Source organism: Sus scrofa, chromosome 10, assembly GCF_054392235.1.
Source record: "Sus scrofa isolate SSC_HxYL_T2T_F1_AM1 chromosome 10, Sscrofa_HxYL_maternal_Yorkshire_Landrace_v2.0, whole genome shotgun sequence".
In the NCBI taxonomy this organism is placed as follows: Eukaryota; Metazoa; Chordata; class Mammalia; order Artiodactyla; family Suidae; genus Sus; species Sus scrofa.
Window position 1 is genome coordinate 25,877,221 of NC_139392.1, and position 18,852 is coordinate 25,896,072.

General features: G+C 46.5%; 1 protein-coding gene across 5 annotated transcripts in view; it reads right to left on the reverse strand.

Annotated features, from left to right (window-relative positions):
• Positions 1–17,983, reverse strand: part of KIF14 (kinesin family member 14) — a 55,224-nt gene extending 37,241 nt beyond the window's left edge. For 2 of the 5 annotated variants that reach the window (XR_014818268.1, XM_084980714.1), the window contains exons 1-10: positions 17,917–17,983; positions 12,705–13,902; positions 11,317–11,571; positions 10,542–10,629; positions 7,279–7,377; positions 5,707–5,759; positions 4,241–4,271; positions 3,163–3,270; positions 1,462–1,578; positions 1,017–1,132 (exon numbers count right to left, since the gene is read on the reverse strand). Coding sequence is in view for 3 of the 5 variants with exons in the window: in XM_084980714.1 (XP_084836840.1) it covers positions 1,017–1,132; positions 1,462–1,578; positions 3,163–3,270; positions 4,241–4,271; positions 5,707–5,759; positions 7,279–7,377; positions 10,542–10,629; positions 11,317–11,571; positions 12,705–13,789 (1,952 nt within the window). In the remaining 2 variants the exon portion in view is untranslated. Of the gene's footprint in view, positions 1–1,016; positions 1,133–1,461; positions 1,579–3,162; positions 3,271–4,240; positions 4,272–5,706; positions 5,760–7,278; positions 7,378–10,541; positions 10,630–11,316; positions 11,572–12,704; positions 13,903–16,971; positions 17,205–17,608 lie in introns of all 5 variants that reach the window. The other 3 variants (XR_014818269.1, XM_084980715.1, XM_021064497.2) reach the window with 2 other exon arrangements.
• Between the last annotated feature and the right edge of the window lie 869 nt (positions 17,984–18,852).

Genomic DNA, 18,852 nt, shown 5'->3' on the forward strand with positions numbered 1-18,852 from the left:
GATGGCTGAACATGCAAGCACAAATTGTTTTCCATAGAGGCAAAGGCCTTATTTTAGAGGGAAAATGGTAGGAGACTAAAAAGCCTATTTTTCTTTATGCAGAATGAATTATTCTTAACTTCCAAAAGTTATTCTTAGTTTTCAAAAGGCATAAAAAAAATAGATTTGCCTTATAAGTTTTGGGGTGGCAAGTGCACTACAGTAAGTCAATTATAAAAAGATACACCGCCATCAAATAGAGACACAGGATTCTCAGAATTGGATATCAATTTTTTTTTTTTTTCGCTTTTTAGGGCTGCAGCTGCAACATTTGGAGGTTCCCAGGCTAGGGGTCGAATCGGAGCTGCAGCTACCAGCCTATGCCAGAGCCACAGCCACAAAGGATCCGAGCCATGTCTTCAGCCTACTCTGCAGTTCACGGCAATGCTGGATCCTTAATCCACTAAGTGAGGCCAGGGATTGAACCCACGACCTCATGGATACTAGTTGGGTTCATTCCTGCTGAGCCATGATGGGAACAGCCCTGGATATTAAATCTTGACTGTGTAATCTGAGTGTAATATATGGGAAATTAAACAGTCATTAGTGAAAACACTTTTTGAATGAGCCAGTGTGTGCTCAGCAAGCGACACTACCCGATTCCACTTCACATACACACTAAAACGTTAGGTGACACCCTCTAGGCTCCAGCAGCAGGTGCTAGTAACAGTAAGCATAATAAGAGTTGCTGACACCGACTCGGCACGCGCTGTGCATTAAGAGGTTTACCTGCATTGTTTAACGCTCACCATAACCCAAAAGACAGGCATTGATATCGTCCCCATTTTACAGATGAAGAAAATGGGCTGCAGGGCTGTTAAGTGACCTACACGAAGTCCCAGAGCTGGTGGGCAGCCTGGCTCCCAAACCCCCACGGCTTACCACTGTCCCCGGGTTACCCAGAGTCCGTCTACACGCCTCCTCCTGAGGCAGTCGCTGTGTTTTCACACAGTTCTTTACGCGCAAAAGCCACTTGCCAGGTAAGGACGGATTCTCGATAAGGAATGAAGGCCCTCTTCCCGCCGGCCTGCTCGGACAGCGCGGAGACCACCTTGCCCAGGGTCAGCAGGGACTTGTTAATGCTCACGCCCTCCTGGGGACAAGATGGAACATTCCAGTCACTGCTCAGCAATCCCTTCATTTCACAAAGTGTATTTCTTCCCTCAGAAAATTGCTGGGTGCTTCCTTTCTTCCCCAAACTACCAACGTTCTCAGGACTCAAAATTCACTCATTGTCTTCAAAAAGCATCATAACCAGGAACTGTGGATCCCTCCTTCGGCCTCAGCAGCACAGTCTCTACCGTGCAAGGAAAGGCGGTTCTTGCTGTTACATAAGCACAGCCTGAGACCTCCTTAAAACAACACCTGGGACGAGGCTCCCCCCGCCGCCGCCCCCTCCACCAAGAGAACGGCACCCTTTACCCTCAGCCGCTCCCCGCTGCTCTGAGTCGCCCAGCAGCGCTCACTGCCCGCCAGGTCCACCAGGTTTATGCGGCTCCGGATCCTGTGGTCAAGCTCCTCCCCTTCCACAAATTCTGTCTGGAGCAAAATACCGAAATAAAAAATCATAAGTTCTTCTATGCCTTTCCATCAGTGTCTGTAAGACAGAATGTTAGACAAGATTACAGACCACTCATTTACCACTGAAACTATCCCTCCTTGAATCTGTGACAATTTATAACAATACACCGAGCAGTGCTTGCCCTGTGCCCAAATAGAAGAAATGGCTTTGAAGGTCTAAAACCCCACGACTACTCAATTACAAAGGAAAAGGCTGACTGTACAAACGTGTTATCTCAGCATTAAAGGGGCAAAGTATTTAAAAACAAAATAAAGGTCTGACAGCCAAGAAAATTTTGAGGAATTCTAATAGCCAAAGGAATATTACATAGCTATGAAAAATAATATTTTTCAGGTTTTTTTTTTTTTTTTTTGCTTTTTAGGGCCATACCTGCAGCATATGGAAGTTCCCAGGCTCGGAGTCAAATTGGAGCTACAGCTGCTGACATACACCACAGCCACACAACACAGAATCCAAGCCGCTTCTACAACCTACACCACAGCTCACGGCAACGCCGGATCCTTAACCCACTGAGCAAAGCCAAGGATCGAACCCGCATCCTCACAGATACTAGTCAGATTTGTTTCTGCTGTGCCACAATGGGAACTACCCACAAATAATTTTAACAGCATAATACTGTAGCAGATTTTCTAAATTTAAACGTGATTATAAAAAAACTGAAGGATTATATATCAAAGTGTTTAGAGGGATTTTATTGTAGTAATAGAACCTATGGCTGAATTATTTAAAATCTTTCACTGGGAGTTCCCATCCTGGCTCAGTGGTTAACTAATCTAACTAGGAACCATGAGGTTGTGGGTTCGATCCCTGGCCTTGTTCAGTTGGTTAAGGATCTGGCGTTGCCGTGAGCTGTGGTGTAGGTTGCAGATGGGGCTCGAATCCTGCATTGCTGTGGCTGTGGTGTAGGCCGGCAGCTACAGCTCCGATTAGACCCTTAGCCTGGGAACCTCCATATGCAATGGGAGCGGCCCTAGAAATGGCAAAAAGACAAAAATAAATAAATAAACTAAATAAAATCTTTTAACTTCTGATATGTTTTTTCAAATACTATATAACTATCACGTATTATTGATGATATATTTTCATATATTGCTATGACAATGCCAATATCATAATAAATTAATAATCATGTTATTGCTTTTTTTTTTTTTGTCTTTCTGTTTCTTAGGGCCGTACCTGCAGCATATGGAGGTTTCCAGGCTAGGGGTCAAATCAGAGCTGTAGCCACTGGCCTACACCACAGCTATAGCGACGTGGGACCCGAGCCCTGTCTGCAACCTACACCACAGCTCACGGCAACGCCAGATCCTTAACCGCTGCGCCACGCTGGGAACTCCTGTTATTGCTCTTTAAAACCATGAGAAAAACATACGGCCATATATGCCAAAAGTCATGCAGAGTTCTTATGCAGAGGCCCTCGAGTCCAACAATGTTGTCTATTTATACGACCGTACTTTTACCTTTGATTTAAAGAAGAAAACAAGGAAACCATGAAGCGTGAATATGCCATCTTACCTAGAAAACCAATCAACAGACAATACCTTGGTCTGGGTCATCATCAGGGTGAGAACCGTGTGGGAGCGCGAGCTTTTGTCATTCATTCCAGTGGCCGCAGTCGCCTTCTGTTTATTTCCCAGCTCCAGCCAAATCTAGGGAGAAGGGGGGGGGGGGTTCAGGCCTGCAGATCGCGGCCGCCAGAGCAAATTAAAGCACAAGGCCAAGTGAGCACATTTGGTTATATATGCACATTCATAACCAGTTTATACAATAAGATTATTAATAAATGTTTCTTTAGTAAAGTGTATTCCCATTGTCTACTTTTTTTTTTGTCACGAAAATTTGAATCAGGAAATGATACCTTTATTTAATGTTTGGTTTTTATTTTTTGCTTTTTTTTAGGGCCACACCATCATCATGCGGAAGTTCCCAGGCTAGGGGTCAAATTGGAGCTACAGCTGCTGGGCTACACCACAGCCACAGCCACAGCCACAGCAATGGGGGATCCGAGCCACGTCTGTGATCTCCACCATAGCTCAGGGCAACACCACATCCTTAACCCACTGAGCGAGGCCAGGGATCAAACCCACATCCCCCTGGTTCCTAGTTCCTCAGTTAACCACTGAGCCACAAAGGGAACTCCCAGGAAATGATACCTTTAAAAGCCTATATCTATGACTCTAAACTTGCATGATGACCATTTGAAATTCTTAGTTCAGAAGATTCTTTTTTTTTTTCTAAGGGCCACACCCACAGAATATGGAAGTTCCCAGGCTGAGAGTCCAACCGGAGCTGCAGCTACCAACCTACACCACAGCCACAGCAACTCAAGATCTGAGCCTCATCTGCAACCTACCCCACAGCTCACGACACCATTGGATCCTTTACCCACTGAGCAAGGCCAGGGATTAAACACGCATTCTCATAGATACCAGTCACAATGGGAACTTGAAAGAATGATTCTTTTGATTATTGTTTACACAAACAAAAGCTGTTCATTACAAACTAATAAGATCAGCCTTTCGTTTATGCAAATAGTAAGCCTCGGGAAATATTCTTATGAATACTTATGATTCTAATCTTTCTATCAAGTGGAAAGAAGACAAATTCAATCAGCCTTACCTGGATATCAGAGTAAGAACTGACAACATTCCTGTCAAAAAAGCAAAAAGACAAAATTGATTTCACCAATGATCGCACTTTTGTTCTTATAAAACAACCACCCTTCAACTACATAATTACTCTCTGAGGATCAGGTGGAATAATTCATAGGTATTATTATACTGATTCCTACAGAATCCTTCATTTTCTCCACGTTCAAAGGTAGGAAATAAAATGTTTTAACTTTACCGAATTTTTTTAAAGTATGATTTTTCTTAATATAATGAAGCACCTTAGCAACTTAACATTGTAATATCCAAGTCTAGGTCATGAGACCAAAAGATAAACGTTAACCCCTGTGCATAGGCAGAGGCATAGGTATGTGTACCTGTATAGACAGGTGTGGTTAGGCCGAGGCTCACATATAGGTACATATGTAGGTACATGAATAGGTACAGTTACCGTACAGGTGAGTATGATCAGGCATAGGCATAGATGGAGGCATAGGTACAGGTACACATGTATTGATGGGTGTGGTTAGACCGAGGTACACACACAGGTATATATATATAGGTATATGAATAGGTGGGGTACCTGTATAGGTGGGTATGATTAGACAAAGGCATAGGTACACGTACCCGTATAGACAGGGCTGGTTAGGCCGAGGCTCACATATAGGTACATATACAGGTATATGAATAGGTGCAGGTGCCTGTATGGGTGGGTATAATCAGGCAAAGGCATAGGCGTAGGTACCTGTATTGATGGGTGTGGTTAGGCCAAGGTACACACACAGGTACATATACAGGTATATGAATAGGTACAGGTATCTGTATAGGCGGGTATGATCAGGCATAGGTATACGTATGTGTATTGATGGGTGTGGTTAGGCCAAGGTACACACACAGGTACATACAGAGGTATATGTACCTATATAGACGGGTATGTTAGGCTAAGGCACACTTATAGGTACACATATAGGTATAAGATCAGGTATAGGTATATAGGGGTGTGGTTGGCACAGGCAGAGGTACACGGGCGTAGTTAGGCTGGCATGGATGCGTCTCAGCACAACCCCAGAGTGACTAAATGGGCCCAAATCCATACCTGGTCGTCTCCTTTTCCTTTGAGAAAGCACCTGGAGTGTTAAAAGCCACACAAATGACTCTCGGCATACTGCTAACTCTAAACACTGAACTCGGCACGGCTCCCCTCTTCAGTTTAGACTAATACATTTTAAAAAGGCAGCTCCAGAGCGAAGCCTTGACTTAACAGGGAAGCAGGGGAAAGGGAGAAAAGCCAAATATCTCCCATTCAGTGTAATTACGCCTCTACGCAGACCCATCACAGGTGCGACAAAAGAGGCAAATACACAAACCAGCAGCTTACACTGTCTGGAGAGAGGAGGATAACATCCAGGGTGGAAGACCAGTCACCCAGAGGCCCCCCAGAGAGCCCGAGGTCCCCCCCTCCAAGCCCCCACTCACGTGGACAGGCCCTCGACGTAGGGCCCAGAGGCCGGGTGCTCCCGCACTCTTAGCTGTGGGGCAAAGAGCCGCAATAAGAGCAAGATAGGAGTTTCATGGGAAACAGAATTTCTAGTCATCTTCTTTTCTATGTTTTGAGTCTGAGGTAAAGAGATTCATTTCTACTTTGCCCAGAAATAAATACAAAAGTGAGTTCTCACCAAAAAGCCCATCTCTAAGGCATTAAGAAGCAGCCTCAAGACCACAAAGTGCTCGCCCTCGCACAGGACTCCACAGCACGAGACAGCATCAAATATCTGATTGGTTTTTTGATTCCTAAGTCTTGCCCAGCCTATTAGTGACATGCTTTCTTTTTTTGTTTTTCGTTTTTTTGTTTTTGTTTTTGTTTTTTGTCTTTTTGCCTTTTCTAGGGCCGCTCCCATGGCATATGGAGGTTCCCAGGCTAGGGGTCCAATAGGAGCTATTGCTGCTCGCCTACACCAGAGCCACAGCAACACGGAATGCGAGCCGCATCTGTGACCTACACCATAGCTCACGGCAACATCCCTAACCCACTGAGCGAGGCCAGGGATCAAACCTGCAACCTCATGGTTCCCAGTCGGATTCGTTATCCACGACGGGAACTCCAATGATATGCTTTCAACTAGCTTTCTGAAATAGGTTCAGTAAATTTGAGACAGGTAACATTTTTCAGTTTTACATTACGCATTTTAAACTCTGTCAGTAGAAATTTTAAAACACAAAGAAGTCATAGCAGGAAATGCCAAGTTTTAAATTTCTCAATATTGCCCAAAGCAAACCGCATGACCTTGAGCAAGACAAGTGACCTCTTTAGACCTTAGTTTCTAGAGCGCCACAGTCCTTTTCAAAATTAAATTTTATTTATTTATTTTTTGCTTTTTAGAGCTGCACACATGGCATGTGGAGGTTCCCGGGCTAGGGGTCAAATCAGAGCTACAGCTGGCCTATACCACAGCCACAGCCACGCCAGATCTGAGCTGCGTCTGCGACCTACACCACAGCTCAGGGCAACACCAGATCCTTAACCCACTGAGCGAGGCCAGGGATCGAACCCACCACCTCATGGTTCCCAGTCGGATTCGTTTCTGCTGCACCACGACAGGAACTCCTCAAAATTAAATTTTAAATTCTAATAGCAGCTTTTTAAAAAAAAAGTCTATGCCTTTGTGAAACTTTCTATTTCACAGAAAATATTAGCTATAAGATATCAATTTGCTAAATAATCCAGCAAATTACATATTCTATAATAAGTAATAACAACATAGTTTTTAGGACTTTTACTGCTTTTTTGGCTTTACAGACTTTTTAGCAATTTGGTATCTGACATAAAAGTCCAACTAAATCTTGGACTATGTTAACTTTTAATGTCCACTAACAATAATGTTCAACTTATTTACTAAATAGCAATGTAATCAGACTGTGGACCCCAAGCACGTGCTACCACATAAGAGCATTTTTGTAAAAATGTAACCCATAGAGCATCTTGAGAACTAATTATATACACTGATAAAAACAGAAATTGCAAACAAATAATAAAATCTTTAATCTTACTGTTGGCTTTCGCTGCCCATTTTCACCTTTACAAACGAGAAGGTCGTGAATTTTTTCATTGTATACTTCAAAGTAGCTCATTTCAAGGTGATAGCTGACCTAGCGGGAACAGAAACACAGCACTGACTTCCTGCAAACATCCTTACATTTTTGATAAATCATATCTGATAAGGGTCAAGTATTCAGAATATATAAAGAACTCTTATAACTCAACAAAAGAAACACTGCGATCAATTAAAAACCGGGCAAAGGCCTGAACAGATATTCCTCCAAAGAAGACATACAAATGGCCCACAGGTGTAGGAAAAGGAGTCTGGCATCATTAGTCAGGAAGGACGTGCAAGTCAAACCACTTTGTTTTTGTTTGTTTGTTTGTTTTTTGTCTTTTTTTGTCTCTTTAAGGCCTCACCCGCAGCACATGGAGGTTCCCAGGCTAGGGGTCCAGTTGGAGCTGTAGCCGCCAGCCTACACCACAGCCACAGCGACGTGGGATCTGAGCCGCGTCTGTGATCTACACCACAACTCACAGCAACACTGGATCCTTAACCCACTGAGTGAGGCCAGGGATTGAACTCGCATCCTCCTGGATGCTAGTTGGGTTCGCTAACCGCTGAGCCACGATGGGAACTCCTCAAAACCACTTTGCATCCCCTAGGTTGGCTCCAATCAGGGAATGGAGAACAACAAATGCCGATGAGGGAGGTGGAGGAACCCGAGCCCTCCAGCTGCTGGTGGAAGAGTGGGCGGTTTCTCAAAAGGCTGAGCAGAGAGTTACTATATATAAACCCAGTGACCTTCCTCCCATCTACCCAAAAGAAAGTCACAAATAAATTCAAAGAGAAGGGAGTTCCTGTTGTGGCTCAGCAGGTTACAAACCCGACTAGGAGCCATGAGGATGCAGGTTCGATCCGTGGTCTTTCTTGGTAGGTTAAGGATCCAACATTGGCAGGAGCTGTGGTTGTAGGTCGCAGACGCAGCTTGGATCTGGCGTTGCTGTCGCTGTGGTGGAGGCCAGCAGCTGCAGCTTTGATTCAGCCCCTAGCCTGGGAACTTCCATAGGCTGCAGGTGTGGCCCTAGAAACCAAAATAAATAAAGAAATAGATAAATTTAAAAATTACTCAAATAAAAGGTGTACCGGAATTCCTGTGGTGGCGCAGCAGAAATGAATCCGACTAGGAACCATGAGGTTGCGGGTTGGATCCCTGGCCTCACTCAGTGGGTTAAGGATCTAGCTGTTGCTGTGGCTGTGGTGTAGGTGGCAACTACAGCTCCGATTAGACCCCTAGTCTGGGAACCTCCACATGCCATGGGTACGACCCTAGAAAAGACAAAAAAAAAAAAAAAAAAAGGGGGGGGGGTACAATGTTCAGAGTAGCACTGTTTATAATTGCCGAAACACGGAAAGAGCCTGCATGTCCATCACCTGATGAACGCCGGAGCAAAACTGCTATGGCCACACAACAGAATGTTAGCCATAGGAAGGAGTGGAGTGTAGACAGCCACGTGCCAGAAAGCTGGTGAGCTTCTGTTGCGTGATACTCCCTTCGCGGGAAACGTCCCAAATAGGTAAAGCCACAGAGACAGGAGCGGAGGTTGAGGGGAGGGGAACAGGTCACCACTACTTGCTGGCGCAGGGTCTCCTCTGGGGGTGATGAAAATCTTCTGGACCCAGACAGAGGTGGCAGCAGTGGCACAACGTTATGAATGCGCTAAATGCCACTGTGTTGTTTTCTTTCTTTCTTTCTTTTTCTTTTTTTTTTTTTTTTTGGTCTTTTTAGCATTTCTTGGGCCACTCCTACGGCATACGGAGGTTCCCAGGCTAGGGGTCGAATCGGAGCTGTCGCCACTGGCCTACACCAGAGCCACAGCAACGCAGGATCCGAGCCGCGTCTGCAACCTACACCACAGCTCACGGCAGTGCCAGATCCTTAACCCACTGAGCAAGTCCAAGGATCGAACCCGCAACCTCATGCTTCCTAGTCAGATTTGTTAACCACTGTGCCACGATGGGAACTCCACTGTGTTTTCTATTTTAAAAGGGCTGATGTTGTGTGAATTTTATCTCAAAAAAGAAAATTTTTCAATTTCAACAACAGAAGTCTCTGCCTTTCATATTACCGTCTAGGTAAGGTTCAATTCAATCGGGTAAGCACCTGCTTGCTCTGTGTACGCGTGGACCACACCGGAAGGATGATGGAAGCAGACAGAAGGCAAGGGTCTTGCCCTTGTGGGAGAGCAAACACGACCCTATTCCTTCCTGCTGAAAATCCCCGCCAGCCTCCTGGATCCCTGCAAGCTCGGGAGCCAAAGTCCCTCCGCTTTAGTTCTATCGCTTGGCAATTCCCCAGGGCACAGGTTCCCAGAGGATCCTACTTTCTTGAAGTCCCTGCTCGTGCTGCGCCCCCTCCAACAAGCTACTAACTGTTCTGTTTCCTTCAGAAGCCAGCTCAGCCCTCTCTCCTCCCAGGACCCCTCCCATCTTCCACGTCCCCAGGCTGCTCTCTCCTCTCGAAGGGTTTTCTTGATACAGCATCTCCCTGACTACTTGGCTGGTGGGCCGTTTCTCCATCACACCCTCTTAACTACAGGCACCAGGTCTTTCAGCTCCATGCTCCCACATGTGTTTTCCCAATTTCCTTTATCATAAGAATCACTAGAGGAAAAGGATGAAAATTATAAATTCCCAGGCTCTCCTCCAAACCAACTGAACCAGAATCTCCAGAAGCAAGCAAGTGCACACACCCGCCCCCTGACACACTCATGAGGACTCTCATGATGAAGCAAATTTGGGGGAAATTGGTCTCTAGGCAAGCAGATGAACTTGGGGGAAGGGGTGTGGTGGTGAGAGCCAGGGCAGGTGTGACTGGGATGCCAAATCTGGGTTGAATCTGCAGGCCACTCCTGTCTGCTCCTGCTGTCCTAACAATGCCACCTGCTGTCTTTGGGGAAGTCTGTGCACCTGCCCAGCTACAGACGCACCTGATGGGTGTAACCACGGCACTGGGAGCCCCGCATGTCCTCGGAAGTGATAAACCAGAGGAGGCTGGGGAGGGCGGCAGAGAACACCCCTCTATCACTGTCCACCAGGAGGGACCAACTCTGAATCTGGAACCCACACCGCACACAACTGTCCGCAGGAACGGGGACGAGAAATCAGAACATCTTCTGCTGAGTACTTTCTTAGAGGCCCGAGACTGATTATAACTCAATTTGACTGTTTTCTAGTCAAATATGAAGGCCTACAGATGCTCTGAGAACATACCTCTTGGGTTTGTTTTTTGGCTACTTGAGCAAAAAGGTCTTCACAAAATCTTGGAATTATTCCTGCCTCTTCATTAAATCCCATCATCCTGAAAGAGATATGAAGGGGGGGAAATGAAATTAATTAGGTTTCTAAAAATTCCTTTTGGAGAAGTGAGTTGGGGAGAGAATGGAGAGCAAGCGAAATAAACCCCATCTTAGTACCTAAGAATCTGGCTCTGGTGCCTGAGTGAAAAATCTTGATTTTGCTATGTATTAGCTCTGTGACCTCAGACAAGATACTTAATCCTAGTCAACCTCAATCTCCTCTTCCATAAAATGCAAGTGAATAAGGACCATCTGTTTCTGAGAGTGGTTGTGAAAAGGGACAGGCAGAGCTGTCAGCACGGTGCCTGGAACACAGTAAGAACGCAGTAACTCTTAGCCGCTATTAACATCTGCCTATTTCCTTCCAGGACAGGTACTGCGAGCTAACTGTCCATGAGATGACTGACTTGTAATTCTCACAATAACACTGCCAAGACTCTCCAGGCTTGGGCTGACACATAATTTACAGTACGAGGCCCAGGATCCTTACAAGGTAGATGGTGTCTCGTGCAGAAGTGGAAGCTTAGACTTTAAGTACCTGGGCCACATCTGCAGAAATAGCATATAAAGCGGATGAGACTTGAGCCCAGGGCTGAGTGGCTCAAAGCTATCCTCTTTCTCTCAAACGCTGCTGCCTGTCCCAGAGAGTGTCTGCATCTCTGGACCACGGTATCTACGATGAAACGTACGTGTACGACTTGCCAGAGCCAGTCTGGCCATAAGCGAAGAGACAGGTGTTGAAGCCGCCAAAGGCCTGTTCCAGCAGCGGGGCTGCCAGCGCCTGGTACACGGCTGCCTGGCTGGCGAAGCTGGGGTGGCGCTCGTCAACCGACCAGAAGGAGAGATCGTAAGTGAAAGTGTGCACTTGTCTCTTGCCCGGATGCTCCACAGCTACTTCCTTCCCGTTCGTGAAGACCACCTGGGGCTCTTCGGCACTCTTCTCTCTTGAAAGAGTGGTACACAGAAAGGGGGAGCAGAGGGGGGTTAGCGGACAGAAGCTGCTGTACACAGAGAGGCTGACGACAAAGCCTACTGCACAGCACGGACAACCGCACTCAGCCTCCCATGATAAACCAGGAAAGAATATGGTAAAAAGAGTGTGTAGGAGTTCCCGCTGTGGCTCAGAGGCTAAGAACCCGACATGGTGTCCCTGAGGATGAGAGTTTGATCCCTGGCCTCGCGTAGTGGGTTGAGGATCCAGCGTTGCCATGAGCTGTGGTGTGGGTCGCAGACGCGGCTCGGATCCGGCCTTGCTGCTGTGGCTCTGGTGTAGGGGTTCGATTCAACCCCTAGCCAGGGAACTTCCCTATGCCATGGGTGCAGCCCTAAAAAGACACAAAACACACAGGCACCAAAAAATAAATAAAAATGAAAGCAGTTTAACTAGAGATATCTAAATTTGCAAAATATGGTGATTTCGATGTTTTAATTTTACAGCCAATTGTCAAAAATAATCAACCTACCATATGAAATACAGACCTCTAAAGTGCACGGGGGACACTATTCAATATTCCATGATAAACTGTATGGGAAAGACTCAGAAAACGAGTGGCTATATGCGTAACTGAATCACTGTGCTGTACACCTGAGACGAACACAACATTGTAAGTCAACTAGACTGCAATATAAAATAAAAATTAAAAACACAACGAAACGAAAATAATCAAATGGAGTTCCCGTTGTGACTCAATGGTTAACGAATATGACGAGGAACCATGAGGTTGCAAGTTCGATCCCTGGCCTCTATCCGTGGGTTAAGGATCTGGTGTTGCGGTGAGCTGTGGTGTAGGTTGCAGATGCGGCTGGGATCTGGCGTTGCTGTGGCGGTGACGTAGGCCGGCGGCTACAGCTCTGATGAGAGCCCTAGCCTGGGAACCTCCATATGCCATGGGAGCGGCCCTAGAAAAGGCAAAAAGACAAAATAAAAATTTTTTAAAATCAAATAAAAAGAATTAACATACCCCAACTAAACCCAGGCGTTCTCTCTCTATAGACACATCACCAGCCCGTTTGAAGACGCCCAGGTGAAGGGGAACTAGACCTGCCACCTGCCACCAGATGAAAAGATGTGACATACCTCTTGCTGAAAGGCCGGACGCGGATGGCCACAGTCACCTGACAGTTCTCCACTTTTAAGGGGTCTGTTTCTGCAAAGGTTTTCTGAAGTGTGGTTTCTCCTTCAAGAAGGAACGTTTTTTCTTGTAACCTCTCCCTTTTACTTGCGAGAAGAGGGCTTTGGGGCGTGTGTTGAACCTGAAGCCTAGGCACCCTGCTTTTCAGGACCCACGTGGCTGGGCTCTCAGGCTGAGGGACGCCACGCTTTGGCGCCAGCCTGGGCTCTGTGTTACACTTCGAAGGTGCTCTTTTTTCCAAACTTCCCAACTTATCTGAGAGTTTCCCAGAATTTGGGCCAGTACTTCTGGGATGTAAGTTTCCTGGTCCCGAGGCTCTGACGTCCACCTTGCTGGGAAGAGGTTTTGCTGCCAAGCACCCCGATCCAGCAACTGCCATCTGACTCCGAGGGCCAACGGGTCCCCTATCAGTCAAGGACTTCAGGGCTCTGTTTCCACCTGCCCCTCTGCGGGTGGAAAGCGTTTCTTTGTATTTTTCATCAGCCTTCACGTCAATGCCATTCGGGTTTACAGGTAAAGGTGCAGATGGCACCGCGAAAAAGCTCTGATCATTATTTACCGTCTTTACATCTGCACCGGCTCCTGGCAGAGCACAGTTTTTCTCTGTCTCACCTCCCACACTCTGCGCTGTTTTCCACTTTTCCGAAGAGTCCGTCTGAGTGCGTTGCAACAATGCCAGGCTCGTTTCGGCCGTTTTCTCTGCTGTGTCCCCCAGCTCACTGCCAAGTGGAGCGGGTTCTTTGCACCTCGTGACTCTCCTCTGAAGCGTCAGTTTACCCTCAGGGTCAGGGGAGAGGGGCCGATCTTCGGCCTTTTTACAGGCAGAAATAACGTAAGTGCGATTTATGTCTCTGATCTTACTTGTAGACCTCGACAGCGGATCGTCATTTTCACAGTTGGACACATCCGATGTGGAATGCAGCTTCCGCCTGCTGCCGGCGGTGAGGACGCGCAGGGACGAACTCCTGGAGGAAGGAGCACCGAGGAGAGTGCTGTCGCTTCGGGTATTATGTGCCGTGTAAACCGACATTGCGGCAGCAATTTGTTTTGAAAAGGAATGTGGCTGAAGAAACCTTAAGCTCTCCTTTGGACATTCATTTGATCTCCAGCCATTTCTTATGCATCAGCTCCCAAAAGTATCCACTAAAATAAAATAAAATAAATTTAAATTGCACAGACTACAGGCCTTAAAGGTATGAGTGATGGTCACGTCTCAGAGGAATACATTAGAATAGATGGTGACCTCTGGCTCAGACATTGTTCCCAAGCAGCTTCAGACAAGTCTCTGACCGCAAAGAGCTTAGAGCTGTTACTCAACAAATAGGTACTGGGCGCCCATGAGGTGCCAGGCCCTCTGATGGATACTATGGGTTTCAAAGACCAGACCCCTATTTTCACTTCCTAAGTTGAGAAGGAATGCACAAATAACCGTTTTAAGAGGTCAAATGTGGAATTCCCATTGTGGCTCAGTGGTTTATGAACCCGACTAGCAACCATGAGGACATGGGTTCGATCCTAGCCCCGATAAGTGGGTGAAGGATCCAGCGTTGCCGTGAGCTGTGCTGTAGGTCATAGATGCAGCTTGGATTCCATGTTGCTGTGGCTGTGGTGGAGGCTGGTGGCTACAGCTCCAATTCAACCCCTAGCCTGGGAACCTCCATATGCCATGGGTGGGGCCCTAAAAAGACAAAAAAAAGAAAAAGGGGCCAAATGTGCCAGGTGACTTATAAGATATCAAGGAAGATATAAGAATGACCAATAAACCCACAAAAAGTTGCTCAAGGGAGTTCCCTTCATAGCTCAGCGGTTAATGAACCCAGCTAGGATCCATGAGGATGCGGGTTTGATCCCTGGCCTCGCTCAGTGGATTAAGGATCTGGCATTGCCATGAGCTGTGATGTAGGTCGAAGATGTGGCTCAGATTTGGCTGTGGTGTTGACCAGCAGCTACAGCTCTGATTCGACCCCTAGCCAGGGAACTTCCATATACTGCAGGTGCGACCCTAAAAAGCAAAAAAAAAAAAAAAAAAAAAAAAAAAAAAAAAAAAGCTCAGCATTACTAATCATTAGGGAAAAGCAAATCAAAACTATAAGATCCCACATCAGGCCCATTAGGATGGCTACTGCCAAAAAAACAGAAAACAAGTGTTGACAAGGATGTGAAGAATTTCGTACCGTTGTCTACTGCTGGTGGAAATGTAAAATGGTACAGCTGTTATGGAAACAGTGTCAATGTTCCTCCAAAAATTATAAATAAAATCACCACAAGAACTAGCAATTCCACTTCGGGGTATATACCCCGAAGAATTGAAAAAAAGGGTCTCTAAGAAATAAGTGTATACCCAGGTTCATGGCAACATTATTCACAAGAGCTAAAATGGAGAAGCGACCCAAGCGTCCATTGACCAAAATGTCGTATACTCATACAATGGAATATTATTCAGCCTTAAAACGGAAAGAAATTCTGCAATACGCTGCGATATGGATGAACCTCCAGGACATTCTGCTAAATGGAAATAAGCTGGTCACAAAAAGACAAACAATACATGACTTCTCTTCTATCAAGCACTTAGAGTAGTTAAAGTCAACAAGACAGAAAGTCTCATGTTTGATGCCGGGGGCTGGGGGAAGGGAGGGCTATGGTTTAAGGGGTGGAGAGTTTCAGATTTACAAGACGGCAAGACTTATGGGGACCCATGGTGGTGATGACTACACAACAAAAGGAACATATTTAAGAGCGTTCACTTAAAAATGGTTGAGATGGTGAAAGTTAGAAAAGAGTACATGTCAACAAAGATTTTTTTTTTAAGCATCCCCCCAGCTTGGGGAGCAGGGTGGGGGACTGACACTCTAGCACTGAAATTAAAGACGGGAGTGATGCATTTTTATACCCACTGATCACACATTACATGCAAGAAGGCCTTGTGGAGATGAAGTTGCAAGGTGCCACCAGCCAGATTATCCCCAAATAAGCACCAGAGACAATATCTATGACAAGAACTGTATATTAATTGCTTGTGTCAAGAAAAATCACGCAAGATTAGTTAAGCAGACAGCCTGCCCTCTAGCAGTTAGACCATAAAGTAAACAAGTGTTTATGGAAACACGTGTCAACTGTATGTACCCAGCATTAATGTTTCAGAGAAAAGAGAAGAGCAGCGACAGCGAAGAGGTCTGGCTTCTCGTCAACTCTGCATCTAACTGGTTATACAGACGGAAACAAGCCTGTACACATCCATGCCCGATCCTAACTTGTAAAATGACGCCTGATCAAACTACTTCATCGTGAAAGTAAATAAGGGAGACCTCATTTAAGATAGAGTTGGGGGGATCTGAACAGGAGCTCTTGTGTTTTACCCCTTGCCATTTTTTTTTTTTTTTTTTTTTTTTTGACAGACTCTGCTGGAAGAACCTCCTTCATATCCCAGGGCAAAGAGGAAGAAAGATTTCCTCTTTGCCTAGCAACAGCCCAGCCAATGAGAAAATTCATAGCTTGGCCACTAAAGAGGCCATCACCACCAGCTGTTTCTCACCTCCAAGGACCGTCATTCAGTTCCCTCCACACAGGCAGACCTGTCTCAGGTTCTTTGCTGCCCCTCCCAGATACTGGGTTTTTTAAAATGGAAGCTTTGTAGCAACACTACATCAGCAAGTCAGTGCCATTTTTCCAATAGCCTTTGCCCACTTCATATCTGTGTCAGGTTTTGGTAATCTTCCCACTATTGCAAACTTTTTCATTAGACTCTACTTGTTATGGTATCTCTGTTCAAAGATCTTTGATGTTACTATGACCACTCCCTGAAGGCTCAGATGATGGGAGCATTTTTACCAATAAAGTATTTTATTTTATTTTTTGCTTTTTAGGGCCACACCCATGGCATATGGAAGTTCCCAGTTTCCCAGGCTGGGGTTGAATCAGAACTACAGCTGCCAGCCTACGCCACAGTTGCAGCAATGCAGGATCCAAGCCGTGTCTGCAACCTACACCACAGCTCACGGCAACACCAGATCCTTAACCCACTGAGCAAGGCCAGGGATCGCACTGGCAACCTCATGGTTCCTAGTTGGATTCTTTTCCACTGCACCACGATGGGAACGCCCACCAATAAAGTATTTTAAATGAAGGTATATACATTGTTTTTTTTTTTTTAAGACACAATGCTATTGCACACTGAATAGGCTACAGTATAACATAAACATAACTTTTATATACCTTGGGAAACAAAACATTCCTGGGACTTGTAGGTGGTCCCAACAGAACCCACAACAGCTTGGAGATGCCCAGACAGGGAAGCCCTCTTCTTTGTTCTGGGACTGGTCTGTCCTTTCTGCACAGCAAGGTCTTCCTGAACTGCAGCTCCCTCCCTGCTGGTCCCACATAAACTCTTCCTGCTAACACAGAAGCTGACTGTTGTATTTTTAACGTCCACACCAGAGATGATGGCTCTGGAGGAATAAAATAATAGAGGCTCATTTTTAAGTAAGCCTTACAGAGTTCTAAAATCATGCACAATCATTACCTCTAAATTCACCAGACTCTAAGCATCTCCCATCAACCTTTTGACTCTTCCTAATACGGAAGCAAACATAAAGGCAAGAAGAGATTCCAGACCTTGCACTGGGCTGAAAACCGGCAGGCTGGCGTTCCTGTTGTGGCTCAATGGTAAGGGAGCCAACGACGCGGGGTCTATCTCTGGCCTCGCTCAGTGATTTAAGGAACTGGCGTTGCTGTGGCTGTGGTGTAGGCCGGCAGCTGCAGCTCGGATTCAACCCCTAGCCTGGGAACTTCCATATGACACAGGTGCGGCCCTAAAAAGCAAACAAAAACAAACAAAACGGTTGCCACTTACAGCCGCTTAAAGGATCTGGACGGTTCTTTGTTCGGGGGCCGGGGTGGCCAAGAGACCGAAGGGGTTCTCAGCTGTCACCTCGGGCGGGAAAGGGTCAGCGACGCCGAGGGCCAGGCCCGGCCCCGCCCCACTCTGGGACCCCGGTCCTTCCCCGGGGACCGGCCCCACTGGGGCCGCGGGCCAGCCCAGCCCATACTCCCGAGCCGCTTGCCCCCTCTCGGCACCGACGCGCCGGCCCCAGCGCCGCAGCCCCCTCCTCGCAGCCCCCGTCCCTCCTCCGGGCTGCCCCCCCCCCCCGCGGCCCCTACCTGTCAGTCTCCACTCCGCACCCCCCTCCGCCGCACGACCAAGGTTTGAATACGCGCCCCGCCCTCTGATTGGCTGCCGGGCGTCGCGCACGCACGTACTCCCGGAAACGCGCTCGCCGGACGCGCGGATTCGAGCTCCCGCCCACCCGCCGCTCGGTCTCCTAGGCAACGGCCGCACCCACCTGGGCTGCGGCTGCAGAGCAGGACTCACTTCCCAGGGCGGGGCGCTTGGGTGGGTGTGAGCGAGGACAGTGACAACAACGCTGTCCAGCTTCGGTGTAAAATGAGCACAGTCTGTCCGCCTCACAGCCAGGACTTCCTAGTGCGGAAATGGCTGTTTCCCCCCAAGTTAACCACATTCACACTTTTCTAGGCTCTCCCGTGCAAAGCCTGGCGATGGAAAGTGTCCTAAGTGTCTTCTATAGAATTCCTCACTTAATCATGAATATCTTAGGAGGTAAAGGTTAATATGATCCCCAGTTTACAGATAAGGGACTGAGGTTTAGAGTTAAACTTGTGGAAAATCAGACAGGCAGAAGTGATGTAACTAGAATTCCAAAGCCCATGTCGTGAGATATAACTCAGTTTCTGTAAATATTGCAATGAGTTTGAAACAGGAAAAAATAATACAAAAATACATGCTGAAAAATTACCAGATCAGTGAGAGAGATCTACTTAAGCAGAGATTATAAAGCAACTATATATTTTTTAAGGAGCAAAAAGTGCAGATAATGAGAATGATTCAGTGGGAGAAAAAAGAGAAACCAGAGTTGACTCCAACTTTATAGAAAGTTGAATGGATGATAAAGTCCTCATGCTAAAACTCACTCAAAAAAAAATTCTAAAATGTGTTAATATTAAGTTATAGAGAAACCATCAGAGAAACAATTACAATATCAGACCTATGGGAAAATGATCATGTCTAGAAGCAAATGA